The sequence below is a fragment of the Solanum stenotomum genome, chromosome 1 (assembly GCF_019186545.1).
Source record: "Solanum stenotomum isolate F172 chromosome 1, ASM1918654v1, whole genome shotgun sequence".
Lineage (NCBI taxonomy): Eukaryota > Viridiplantae > Streptophyta > Magnoliopsida > Solanales > Solanaceae > Solanum > Solanum stenotomum.
In genome coordinates, this window is record NC_064282.1 from 8732861 (window position 1) to 8746272 (window position 13412).

The 13412-nt window shown below is 31.3% G+C and overlaps 1 protein-coding gene across 4 annotated transcripts; it reads left to right on the plus strand.

The window, feature by feature from the left end:
* Window positions 1–439: 439 nt before the first annotated feature.
* On the plus strand, window positions 440–12827 carry LOC125870539 (putative germin-like protein 2-1). Of its 4 annotated transcripts, none has more exons than XM_049551013.1 (3): window positions 440–604; window positions 685–758; window positions 12193–12702. In XM_049551013.1, the coding sequence occupies exons 1-3, from the start codon at window positions 481–483 to the stop codon at window positions 12679–12681; spliced, it is 687 nt and encodes a 228-aa protein (XP_049406970.1). In that variant the 5' UTR covers window positions 440–480; the 3' UTR covers window positions 12682–12702. The 4 variants fall into 4 exon arrangements, with proteins under 4 accessions (XP_049406970.1, XP_049406963.1, XP_049406957.1 ...); XM_049551006.1 differs by lacking the exon at window positions 12193–12702 and adding an exon at window positions 7276–7489 and having other exon boundaries at window positions 685–1038; XM_049551000.1 differs by lacking the exons at window positions 440–604; window positions 685–758; window positions 12193–12702 and adding exons at window positions 6650–6822; window positions 6922–7489.
* The last annotated feature ends 585 nt before the right edge of the window (window positions 12828–13412 follow it).

The window sequence follows — 13412 nt, forward strand, 5'->3', positions numbered from 1 at the left end:
ATCCCCAATCAATACCGTCACTTTAATTGGAAAACTCCTTTTTTTTTAAAAAAAAATGATTTAATTTTGGGGAAAAATAGGGGTGTGACAATTATTTTTATCGTTAAAGTTTCTATCACACTCAAACTTTTTTTTTCCCTCATCCAATATTATCATGACCAATTTCAATGAATAACTCCTCCACAAATATGATTATCTCTTTAATTATATTATATGTAGTTGTTATATACTGTTTCTAACTTCTCATTTAGTCCTTATAGTTGTTGACCCAACTTCATAACTCAAATGTTTAAATTTTTACCACCATTTACTACTTGGTAATTGCGCAGAAGCTAATTCAAATTTTGTAATTAAGGGAACGTTTTAAGAGTAATTCAAACAATCTTTTATCTATAAATAGGGATACCTCTCTTATCATATTAATCACATAAACAAAGACAACAACAATACATTAGATTGTTTTAGAGTTTCTAATTAGTAATGGCTCTTAAGTACTTTGTATTAATCATTGCCATATTGGCTGTGGTTACTTCAATAAGCCGTGCATTTGATCCTAGTCCTTTACAAGATTTTTGTGTTGCTGTTAATGACTCCATGACTACTGGTAAACTTATTCATAATTTTAATTAACATTAGCTAGTTGTGTTATTATGTATGTTCTAATTATAATTCCTTATTATGCAGTTTTCGTGAATGGAAAAGTATGCAAAGATCCAAAGATTGTCACTGCTGATGACTTCTTCAAATCAGGCTTAAACGTAGCTGGAAATACTTCAAATAATGTTGGATCTGCAGTAACTATTGTGAACGTTAACAACTTACCAGGGCTCAACACTCTAGGCATTTCATTAGCTCGTATTGACTATGCACCATACGGTGTCAACCCACCACATACACACCCTAGAGGAACCGAGTTTCTTACGGTCCTTGAGGGCACACTCTATGTTGGTTTTGTCCTTTCAAACCCGGGTCCAAACATGAAGAACAAGCTCTTTACCAAGATTCTACATCCTGGAGATGTGTTTGTTTTCCCAATAGGTCTCATTCATTTTCAATTTAACGTGGGAAAAACTAAGGCTGTTGCACTTGCTGGATTCAATAGTCAAAATCAAGGAGTCATCACCATTGCAAATGCAGTATTTGGCTCAGACCCACCAATCAATGACGATATCCTCGCTAAAGCATTCCAAGTTGATAAGAAAGTTGTGGATTATCTCCAATCACAATTCTGGTGGGATAACAACTAAATTAGTATAAGCCAAACTATGGTGCTATATAATTATTAATTTGTGTGGTTTTTATTTGTAATCGTTAGTAAACTTCAAGATTATACAGTCATGTTGACTGATTTTACTTGATCTGTAGTAGATGTACTAAGCTTGATATGTTATTGTTTTATTATAATAAAATTACCTTTATTGTTTGTTGTTATAATAAAGAACAATGAGTCTTTCCTTAGGAACAACAAAAATCTTAGCTCCTCTAGGATATGTGTGACGTGAATTGAGACCACATCGTGCAAAATCAATACGAGTTAAAGAAATGTCAAGAATGTTAAGCTTATGGTAAATTATTGATGTTCATAACAGATACGGATTGATGATTCAAGTTCATTTGACGTATTTCCTAGCTTATTTAGGCCTGATCTGAAGAAGTCATCAGCATTGACAAGTTATGAATTCTTGCAAATTTTTCAATTAACAGAAACTGTATAATCAAAACAATAGTTACATACCAAAGAAAATAAAAAGTACGTAGAGAATAAACAAAATATAATATAAAGTTTGAAAAACTTGAAAAAAGTACATTTAAAACGAATAAAACTTGAGTACTTTCTCTATCTCAAATTAAGTATTGTGATTCTCTTTTACAAACCTTAAAAAATATGAATTAGGAGTATTTTTATTAAAAAAAAAGAAACTTATTTTATCCTTTATTGATATTTGAATAATCATAACATTTCTTATAATTGAGGTATGTCACGCCTCGAGCCTACACCCTGGGTGGGACTGACACTCGAAGACCATTGTTGGCCCCAAGCGAACCCTTGGCCTGGCTACTTAACTCAACGGAAGACTTAACTCAACACAATATAAGTTCATAAACTACTTAAATGATAAAATCTGGCCAAAATGGCAACTTATGTATCAAAATAGAATATCTGTAAATACATAGATGAGAGACTCAACTACTGTCTGACTGCCTATGAAACCTCTATAATACTGAGATGGATGTTGGGACAGACCCCACAATATCCTAATAAGAAAAACTTAGGAAAGTGAATAAAAGAGTCCTCCGGAATGCAAGGAGGCTCGTCACTAACTCTGGAGTGCTCGACTAGATCAACGGCGCGCTGGATGCTGATCCTGATTACCTGCGTCTGCATCATAATAAGATGCAGGCGAACTGGCATCAGTACATTGAATGTACGAGTATGCGAGTTGGAATGTTAAACAACAACTTAAGCTTGAAAGGAGTACAAAGGAACACTTACCTTGACTCTGTTCAATTCATGAATAACTGAACTCAATATAAAGCAATAAGACTCATGCAATATATATATATATAAAGCTTGTAAAACAGTGTAAACAACTTAGTTCGTTATAGATAAAGCAATAACCAAACTCAACTTTACTTATATATAAAGTAATATAACTTTTGTGGGAGATTCTTTAACCGACAACCATCACTATGAGCCCTAGTGATGATACAACGTTTTACCTCACGTTGCCCAAGGACCATCCTATATCTTGCCGTGATATAGGACCTTACTTAACTTAGTGGATCCACTAGCTTAACTTATGTGATCATCTAAAAAGTATGGCCCATTAATACTCATGATGGCTACATGGTTCTTATGAAGATTTAAGTTAATATGAACTCGCGTCCCCAATTCGGTGCTCAATACTACTCCCAAAATATACTTTAGCTCATATGTGTTTTAAACACCTCTTTCTTTAGTTTGAGATAATTGCTCAAGGTTTAGCTCAAAGGCTCTCTTGGAATCAATGTTCCCTTTACTGAAAACTAGCCCAAACGCTCTTTTGGAAATCATAGTTCCTTTCTTGCCCAAATGTGAAAACATTTATAAACTTCTTTGGGAATACTTAGTCTCCTAATAATCTTTACTCTTTACTTTACTTAAAACTTGAGCCTTAAAACGAAGTTTAAACGTTTAATAAAGACTCTTGAAAACTTTAAGAAATTTTGCTTTGACTTGCTTCTTAACTTTTAGACTTGACTCTTAAATTCTTTGACTTTGATTTTAACTTTCCTTGAATTGGATTATGGATTCAAGGTTCATGATCTCATGTTTATGGATGATTTCATGATATTTAGATGTACCTTAGAGTGTTGGAATCAACTAGAAAACGTAGGTACATCGCTTGGAAACTAGTACGAAAAAATAGGGGAAGAATGGGGTGAACTGGCGTCCTTGGCGCTCTGAGAGGCGTGGGGCGCCAGGCCCAAACTTCAGAGAAGTCTGTGGGGCGCGCTGGCTAGCGCGGCTCTCCAAGGCCAAAACTTCAGAGGCTGCTTTGGGGCGCGCTGGCGCAGCGCAGCGCCCCATCCCCGTTACCTAGGTGTTCTCGATTTTTCTTCTCCGTTTTTCATCTCTAAACCCTCCAATCTTCCCTAGTTCTTTCCCCAAACACTTAGGATCAATTGTACCCTCAATACACAACCAATCTAACTCGAAAAACAGCCCGAAACATGAATCAACTCAACCCCCACGCATCAACAACTCAACCAACAAGAATTCAACAATGTTCTTCAAGAACTTCTCTTTCTTAACATTCAAACAACTCCAAATCGCTGAATTGAAACAAATTGGTGTGTGGGTGAACTAACCCAACACGAAAAGATCTCACATGCCTTAATAGGGATCACTCCCGACGAATTCCACTCACAAGCTTGGATGATCTTGGCGAATTCTTGCCTTTTTCTCCCGTTCTTTCTTCCTTTCTGTCTTCTCCAAGCCCTAAGTGTTCTTTCATTTTTCAAAACTGATTAAGTCATGTTTTTACCCCAATAAATCCCTAAAAACGAATTAGGAAAATTAATTAGGGAAAAGACTACTCTGCCCTTCCTTAAATCCGGATTGGGACTTTTCTCAATCCAACAGCCCAACTTCCGAATGGCATATCTCACTCATACGATGTCGAAATCGTGCAAACTTGGCGGCGTTGGAAAGATCTTCCCAAGGAATTTCCAACCATATAAAGAAATACTCCTACCTCAGGATGAGATAGGAGTTATGGTCGTTTGAAAATGACCAAAATTCACTTTCTTAACTTAGACAAAAAATTCCAGATTTCCACATGCTTTCCAAAAATGATTATTTTCAGATTCTAAACTCTTTCTAGTTGTTTCTAGGTGCGAGATGTTACAAGGTATTTGTAGTATTGAAGAATAATTACTAAAGATAAAATGAAGAAAAAATAATTAATTTATCTTAAATTTCTAAACAATAAATAATTTGAGATAATTTTTTTTTAAAAATATAACAAATAATTTAATACGGAAGAAAACAACAATTAAGCATTTATCGGTTGCTCTACCGTCATTAATAGCAACACAAAAGTCCCTGGACTATGGTCAAATGCAGTGCTAGGTAATTAACAAACAATTTCAGGGCCAAAGTCATAATTAGTTAGAAAATTAATCTATAGATCTCTTTGTTTTAAGATAAGTGTCGCTTTATAAAAAATAATTGTAAAATTAAAAATTTAAGACTAAATAATAATTTATATACATATTAAGAATTATTATCTTCATCCTATATTAGTTATCCATCTAATTACTATAAATTAATAGTTATTCAAAATTACTTGTTCATTTACCAAATCAAGACAAAATTAATTAAAAATTTCTCATGTTAACTCTACAATTAATATTATTTTAAAGCCTAAATAAATTTATAAGTTCCAAAAAAAGTCTTTTTCAAAGGAGTGGAAAAAGGGTAAATTAGTGAAATTAATAATTTTATTTTTATGATTTCTTAAGGAACGTGTAAAGGAAAAAGTAAATAACTAATATGAGACAGAAAAAAAATACTATTTCTAATTAGTAGTGGTCAATTCTTAAGAAATTTCTACTCCCTCCGTTCCTTTTTAGTTGTCTTGGTTTCCCTTTTTTAGTGTCAAACAATAAGAGCTCTGGCTAACATTTTACAATGTATTTTTTTTTTATCATATTGATATACACAAAAATTTGAATTTATGGTACTTTTCGTATACCTTTTAAATATCTAAATATTTTGTTTAAAATATCGAATTAATGTAATCTAATTTAACTTTAAAAATTAGTCAAATTGACTTTCGAAAAACACAATATGACAATTAAAAATCAACGAATGAAGTAATAAATAGGAATAACATGATAAAATCATATCTTATATTTTTTTAATAAACGTGAAATGAGCCAAATCGATATTTATTATCTTTGAGACGGATGGAGTTAGTTAAAGCGATGCTGCTTTAATTTTATTTCTTTGGAAGGTGATAGACTAATTTGCATGGGAAATTTCTAGATGAGTACTCCTCAAATGAAACTCCCTCAAAATAAACAATGAATAATTAAGGTAGCTTAATTCTTAATTAATAACCAAGTCTTTGATGATTAGTTTATAATAAACCCAAATCCTGAACCTTTCTTCAACAACTACAGAGACTGATTAATCCTCCCTGGGCCATTGGAAATGGTCAGTACTCACTACTCAGTATATATTAGGAAAATATTAAAAGGAAATTATCTTTTACTATTATAATCCCTCTTCTCTCATATTTCACTCTGCCAAATTAACAAATATAAATGATTCAACAAAACAAATTAAAGTAACAAAGTCAAAATTGGAAAATCTGAAAATTAAAGATAAAAGGACCAATAATATATCCCTCAATAGTTTACATGCTTTGAGATGAGAAAATTATTATTACCAAAAAAACAAAAAAAGATGAGAAAATTATGATTAAAGTTTAAGGGAAAGTAAACATTTTACCAATTCAAACTTCTCTTAATTTAATCATTTCCTTATTACTGTTAATATATTTTGCCACAATAAGGGGCTGCAGACTTTTGACTATGGATTCATCTGAATTTTATAACTTTTGACACAGAGTAACAATAAATATATGATTATTAATTTTTGATAAAATCCGAACAAATATTGAATTTGAACCTGAAAATCTTAGATGTTGAACCCATTAATTCCAACAATTTTTGAGTCATATTTGATGCCCCGAGTTATTTCTATTCTTGGAAAGCTTCTATCATAATTCATATCTCAATCCTAATCGTTTTTTTCCTCATCATTTTCATGACTGTCCCAATCGATTCGAGATTTTAATTAGTTTAATTCTTGATAAATATAATTAAGTATTTATAGTGGTTATAAATTGTTTGTACGTTCTCGAAAAATATGATTTAAGTCTTAAATTAGTCTTTACTATATAGTTGTTGATGAAAAATCACGACTCAAATGCTCAAATATTCACCATTTATGACTTGGTAAATTATTATTGTACACGTAGAAAACCTAATCCAAACTTTTTGTCTAGGAGAAGTTTATTTAATCAATTTGATGACTAATTCAAACATTTTTTTCATCTATAAATAGGCATGCCTCTCTTACCAAATTTCTCACACCAAACAAATTGTTACAATATATATTAGAAATATAAAGTTTCTAATTAGTGATGGCTCTTAAGTACTTTGTATTAATCATTGCCATATTGGCTGTGGTTACTTCAATAAGCCATGCATCTGATCCTAGTCCTTTACAAGACTTTTGTGTTGCTGTTAATGACTCTATGAATGCTGGTAATTAATTATTAAAACACATAATTTGATACTTAAGTTAATCATGGCTATTTTTTTTTTTTGTTATTTTCATTTTCTAATTGTGATTTCTATATGTAGTTTTTGTGAATGGAAAATTTTGCAAGAATCCAATGGATGTCACTGCTGATGACTTCTTCAGACCCGGACTGAACATGGCCGGAAATACTTCAAATCAACTTGGATCTGCTGTAACTGCAGTGAACGTCAATAACTTGGCAGGACTCAACACTTTGGGCATTTCTTTAGCTCGTATTGATTTTGCACCATACGGTCTCAACCCACCTCATACTCACCCTCGAGGAACTGAAGTTCTTGCCCTCTTTGAGGGTACACTCTACGTTGGATTTGTCCTTTCGAACCCTGGTCCAAATATGAAGAATAAGCTCTTTACCAAAATCCTACATCCTGGAGATGTGTTTGTTTTCCCAGTAGGTCTCATTCATTTTCAATTTAATGTGGGAAAGACTAATGCAGTTGCATTTGCTGGACTTAGTAGCCAAAATCCAGGAGTCATCACTATTGCGAATGCAGTATTTGGCTCAGATCCACCAATCAGTGATGATGTTCTTGCAAAAGCTTTCCAAATTGACAAGAAAGTTGTTGATTATCTTCAATCACAATTCTGGTGGGACAACAACTAAATTAAATAATACTTTGATTTGGCGCTATATATTATGTGTGCTTATGTTTTGAATTTAAAAAATCATAAATAAATATCATGATCTAGTCTTGTGACTGGTTTCATTGATATATTTGTTATTGGATGTACTAAACGAGGATTTCTTCTATAGTAAAATTATGTTTACCGTTTATTGTGATATGTTAACTATGATTATAAACCGATTGAGATAAAATTTCTGTATACAACAAATTATTATAATTTTTTGCTATTCTTTTTTGGAAAAGAGTTTTAAAGAATATTCTTATATGAAATTAAATAAAAGATGCTCTCAGTTGATAATTTGATCTATATATTCGTCATCAATAATTTGGTCTAAAAAAATTAATCCATTACTATTAGAGGAACTCACTCAAGCCAACCGCCACGTAAACTCCATAAAGGATTAATTAAAGGAGGTAGTTGTACTCAATTGTGAAGTATGCCAATAAAAAAGAATTAATAAAGGGCAAATCACACAAATCCCACTAGTTTAGGTCTTAATTATTAAGATTCCCAATAGTTTCAAATATTACTTCCTCTACCATATTTTATGATTAGGATACATGAGTCTGAATCCATGAGATACATGAATCTGTCGAATTTTAAAATTGAGATACAAAATTTATTTATTTAAATTAATTGGTTGTAACATATTTTCTTAATTAGAGGAGTAATTGAGGATTTTCAAAATACATAGATAATTAATTTCATTTTATTATTCTTTGAAATAGTAAATTCATTAATATTATTAATATAAGATAAAAACAAGTATATCTTGGTAATGTAATTTGATTAATTTCAAATTATTACTCTTAAAATAATAAATTCATTAATTTGATGTATCTATTATCAATATATGATGTATCCAACAAACTAAACATTTAGATACATGAGTGCCACAGAAGTACATTCATATGTATCATAGAAGTATCTAGCATTAATTTCATATATTTGTTATACGTATCTAGTATTAATTTTATGTATCTATATATATATATATATATATCTATATATTAATTTCATGTATCTTTTATATGTATCTAGTATGAATTTGATGTATCAAGTATCAATTGCATATGTTATATCCAAAAACATGTATCTCGAATACATAGTAAACATATACATCTAATTATGTGTATCTAAATATGGAATATACAAAAAGAAGAAGCATATACATCTAATTATGTGTATCTAAATTTCATACATTATATCCAAAAACATATATCTCGAATACATAATAAGCATATATATTTAATTATGTGTATCTAAATATGAAATGTAGTTGAAACACATGAATCTATGAACAAATCACGACTGTAGAGTATTTGTCGTATCATTAATATCAATGTGTTGTTAAAAATCATGTATCCGAATAATTTAATATATAGTGGATACATATATATACATGTTCAGATACCCCATTACTAAAAATACAACTCGGATCTTAATTAAGATTACTACTTATTGGACACATGTTTCAAGGGCTATATCAAAGTAATATTGGTACTACCACATCCATATCACAGTAACCAAAGAAAGTCTTAGAAGAACACCAGCAAACAAAAACTCTCTACAATATTTCCTTTGATCCTTTTGCACTGTGGCATAACATAATCAAAACTAAGATCTATTTCTTTTGGAGACAAACAGTCAAGACCCACTATGAATTGAAAGTTTTCTCTGTAACAGTTACTGTGATTGGAACTCGTGATAAATGAACAATACAAAATGATATTTGGGTTCAGGAGAATTTGTGGTGATGATATCTTGAGAAGAAGAGAGTAGATTAACTATTGTTGAAATGAAACTGTAAGGTGAAATTCTTGAATCAGAAAGTAGGAGACATAATTGAGTGATAAACATGGGAGGGGAGAATTAAGAGATAGTGGTTGATTTGGAGTGAATGAGTTATTTAAGCAGATAATTAATCAATAATAGTTTTAAGGGATGTGGGTATCTAATAGTATTTTCAAATAATATATTAATATATGGTATAAAATACTAAAAATGGTAATATATGTAATTATTTAAAAGTAAAGATAATATTAGTATATATAGTAGTGATGTATGTCTAATAAGGTAGTTTATCCATTAAAAAAATCTAAAATTTGATTCAAACGCGTCAATGAAATAATATATAAAGATTAATAAAGGGGTGCACTCAAGTTTATTACTACGAAGAAAAAAAATTATTATAAACTCACGCAACAAATATTAATTATGTAACATAAAAAATAAGCACAATTTTTATTTATCCAAAAATATAAAATTTTGGTTCTGTTATGAAATAAATAACTTAACAAAACTAAAGTAAAAAGGAATAACAATAGAGAGAGTACTTGAACATAAACAAAGAGAGAATAAGGTTGGAATTGTTGTGTCTTTTGTTATATAAATTTGATGCCTATAAATAGGCCAAGGACATGTGGCAATTTGTGGCTTGCAAAGTTAACCACATTTTGGCATGAGTGAAACATTTCTACCATGCTAGCTCCACAATTTTACAACACTCCCCCTTGAATGTTCACGTAAAAGAAAAATTGAAAGAACAAAAATATACATAGACATTCATAATACGTATTAATTATTTGCTGCCTCATTCAAAACCTTTCTAGGAAAACTTAGTGGGACAAAACCTAGAGTAAGAAAAAGAAAGTGCAGCGCGTATTTTATTCCCCATGATGAAGACCACGATTTAGATGGTTAAGTTTTTGCAATCCAATTTTGTGTACCATCTTCTCAAGAGTTGAGGCTGGTAAAGACTTAGTGAATAAATCTGTTGGATTATCACTTGAGCAAATTTGTTGTATATCAATATCACCGTTCTTCTGAAGATCATGAATGAAGAATAATTTTGGTGAAATGTGCTTCGTCCTATCTCCTTTTATGAAGCATCCTCTTAATTGAGTTATGCATGCATCATTGTCTTCAAAGAGCACTGTGGGTACCTTGACATCACACTTCAAACCACATCTTTCTTTGATAAAATGTATCACTGATCTCAACCATACACATTCTCTACTTGCTTCATGAATGACAAATATCTTAGCATGATTTGAAGAGGTAGCGACAATGGACTGCTTCGTAGATCGCCATAATAGAGCAGTACATCCGTATGTGAATAGATAGCCTGTTTGAGATCAAACTTTATGTGGGTCAGATAAATAACCTGCATCTGCATAACCAACAAGATCTGCACTATCTTTGTTGGTATAAAATAGATCCATATCACTAGTCCCCTTTAGATATCGCAATATATGTTTAACTCCATTCCAATGTCATCGTGTAGGGCTTGAACTATATTTTGCTAACAAATTAACAGAAAATGCTATGTCAAATCTCGTAGCATTAGCAAGATACATAAGTGCACCAATAGCACTAAAATAAGGTACTTTAGGACCAAGAGGTTCCTCCTTCTCTTCTTGAGGTCGGAACAGATCCTTACTTCAAGTGATCGAACAACCATTGGAGTACATTTATTAACTCATTCTATCTTAATCTTTTGAGATTCAATCGAATCGTCTACTCTTATCAGCTTAGTTTAATGACTTTCTACGGCTAAAATTAGCAAGTCATCAAATGGTGATTTTTTCAAAACTTCAAAATGCTGAAGGTTTCTACAACAACTACGAAGACTTCAAAATAGTCTTTGAAAATGACTCGAGGAGGAACAGGAAGAAACAAAAAGATTGCCATCATTTTTCATTTATTTTTTATTTTTTTAGCAACACTTTTCCAAGAAAAAGAAAAATGGTACCTAAAGATGTAGACTTAACAATACTAATAATAGTAGTACTTGTTCATTCTTAATCATATGTTTTGGGTTCGAGACTTTGTGAGTACGGAGTCTCTTTTGTTAGAAAGTGCTTTATCCCCTAATGTGAGACTACATGTGTAATCAGATTATTTAGTCGAGCTCTAATATGGGTACGGACATTCAATGAAGAAAATTAAAAAAGCTTTGGATGTTAATAAGGCGTATCTTGTGATGGTGCCATGCATTAAATTGCTTATTATTTTTATTGTTAAAGTTTCTATCATAACTCAACTTTTTTTTTCTTCCTCATCCAATATTATCATGACCATTTCAATGCATAAGTCCTCCACAAATATGATTATCTTTTTAATTATATTATATGTAGTTGTTATAAACTATTTCTAACTTCTCATTAAGTTATAAAATTAATTAGTGGTTGACCCAACTTCATAACTCAAATGTTTAAATTTTTACCACCATTTACGACTTGGTAATTGCGCAGAAGCTAATTCAAATTTTGTAATTAAGGGAACTTTTTAAGACTAATTCAAACAATCTTTTATCTATAAATAGGGATACCTCTCTTATCATATTAATCACATAAACAAAGACAACAATAATACATTAGATTGTTTTAGAGTTTCTAATTAGTAATGGCTCTTAAGTCCTTTGTATTAATCATTGCCATATTGGCTGTGGTTACTTCATTTAGCCATGCATCTGATCCTAGTCCTTTACAAGATTTTTGTGTTGCTGTTAATGACTCCATGACTACTGGTAAATTTATTCATAATTTTAATTAACATTAGCTAGTTGGGTTATTATGTATGTTCTAATTATAATTCCTTATTATGCAGTTTTCGTTAATGGAAAAGTATGCAAAGATCCAAAGGTTGTAACTGCTGATGACTTCTTCAAATCAGGCTTAAAGGTACCTGGGAATACTTCAAATCAACTTGGATCTGTTGTGAGTGCTGTGAATGTCAACAACTTGGCTGGACTCAATACTCTAGGCATTTCTTTAGCTCGTATTGATTTTGCACCGTACGGTCTCAACCCACCTCATACTCACCCTCGAGGAACTGAGGTTCTTACGGTCCTTGAGGGCACACTCTATGTTGGTTTTGTCCTTTCAAACCCGGGTCCAAACATGAAGAACAAGCTCTTTACCAAGATTCTACATCCCGGAGATGTGTTCGTTTTTCCAATAGGCCTTATTCATTTTCAGTTTAATGTGGGAAAGACTAAGGCCGTTGCATTTGCTGGACTCAGTAGCCAAAATCCAGGAGTCATCACCATTGCAAATGCAGTATTCGGCTCAGATCCACCTATCAATGATGATGTTCTTGCAAAAGCATTTCAAGTTGATAAGAAAGTTGTGGATTATCTCCAATCACAATTCTGGTGGGATAACAACTAAATTAGTATAAGCCAAACTATGGTGCTAATTAATTTGCATGGTTTTTATTTGTAATCGTTAATAAACTTCAAGATTATCCAGTCATGTTGCTGATTTTACTTGATCTTTACTAAGCATGATATGTTATTATTTTATTATTATAATAAAATTACCTTTATTGTTTGTTGTTATAGTAAAGAACACCGAGCCTTCCCTTAAGAACAAGAAGAATTTTAGTTCCTCTAGGATATCTATAAGGTGAATTGAGATCACATGGCGCAAAATCAATACGAGCTAAAGAAATGTCAAAAATGTTAAGCTTGATAAATTGTTAATATTCATGAATCATGACAGGTACTGATGATTCAAATTCATTTGACGTATTTCCTAGCTTGTTTAGGCCTGATGTGAAGAAGTCATCAGCATTGACAAATTATGGATTCTTGAAAAGATTTCAATTAACGAAAACTATATAATCAAAACAATTGTTAGGTACCAAAGACAATAAAAAGCACGTATAGAATAAACATAACATAAATTTTGAAAAACTTGAAATAAGTACGTTTAAAACGAATAAAACTTGAGTACTTTCTCTATCTCAAATTATCTATTGTGATTCTCTTTTACATGCCCTTGAAAAAATATTAATTAGGAGTTTTTTATTTTTTATTTTTAAAAAAGAAACTTATTTTTATCCTTGATACTAATATACGTGCCCGTGCATTGCGCGATAATTTAGAATGTAATAATTA